Genomic DNA, 282 nt, shown 5'->3' with positions numbered 1-282 from the left:
TGAGGATGAGGATGAGGATGGTGTGAGGGTGAGGATGAGGATGTGATGAGGGTGAGGATGGGATGAGGGTGAGGATGAGGATGAGGAGAGTGAAGATGTTTCCCCCTCTCAGGTGTGGACCTGATCTCGGCCTGTGACATCCGGTTCTGCTCCCAGGACGCCTCGTTCCAGGTCAAGGTGGGACACGAGGGGTTCCCGGGACCCTCTGGATGTCCCCGAGGCCCCTCAGGTGTCCCCAAAGCCCCCTGGGACACCCCTGTGGCCCCATGGCTACCCCGGACC

At 62.1% G+C, this 282-nt stretch overlaps 1 protein-coding gene across 1 annotated transcript in view; it reads left to right on the top strand.

Moving 5' to 3' along the window:
- The window catches only part of ECH1 (enoyl-CoA hydratase 1), a 4,786-nt gene that overhangs the window by 2,830 nt on the left and 1,674 nt on the right, over positions 1-282 (top strand). The window contains exon 3 of the mRNA XM_017729555.1: positions 113-282. Within this exon, the coding sequence (XP_017585044.1) occupies positions 113-282 (170 nt within the window). The remainder of the gene's footprint in view (positions 1-112) is intronic.

Source organism: Corvus brachyrhynchos, unplaced genomic scaffold, assembly GCF_000691975.1.
Source record: "Corvus brachyrhynchos isolate BGI_N302 unplaced genomic scaffold, ASM69197v1 scaffold543, whole genome shotgun sequence".
Lineage (NCBI taxonomy): Eukaryota > Metazoa > Chordata > Aves > Passeriformes > Corvidae > Corvus > Corvus brachyrhynchos.
Note: the sequence above shows the minus strand (reverse complement) of the source record. Positions and strands in the feature narration are given on the sequence as shown.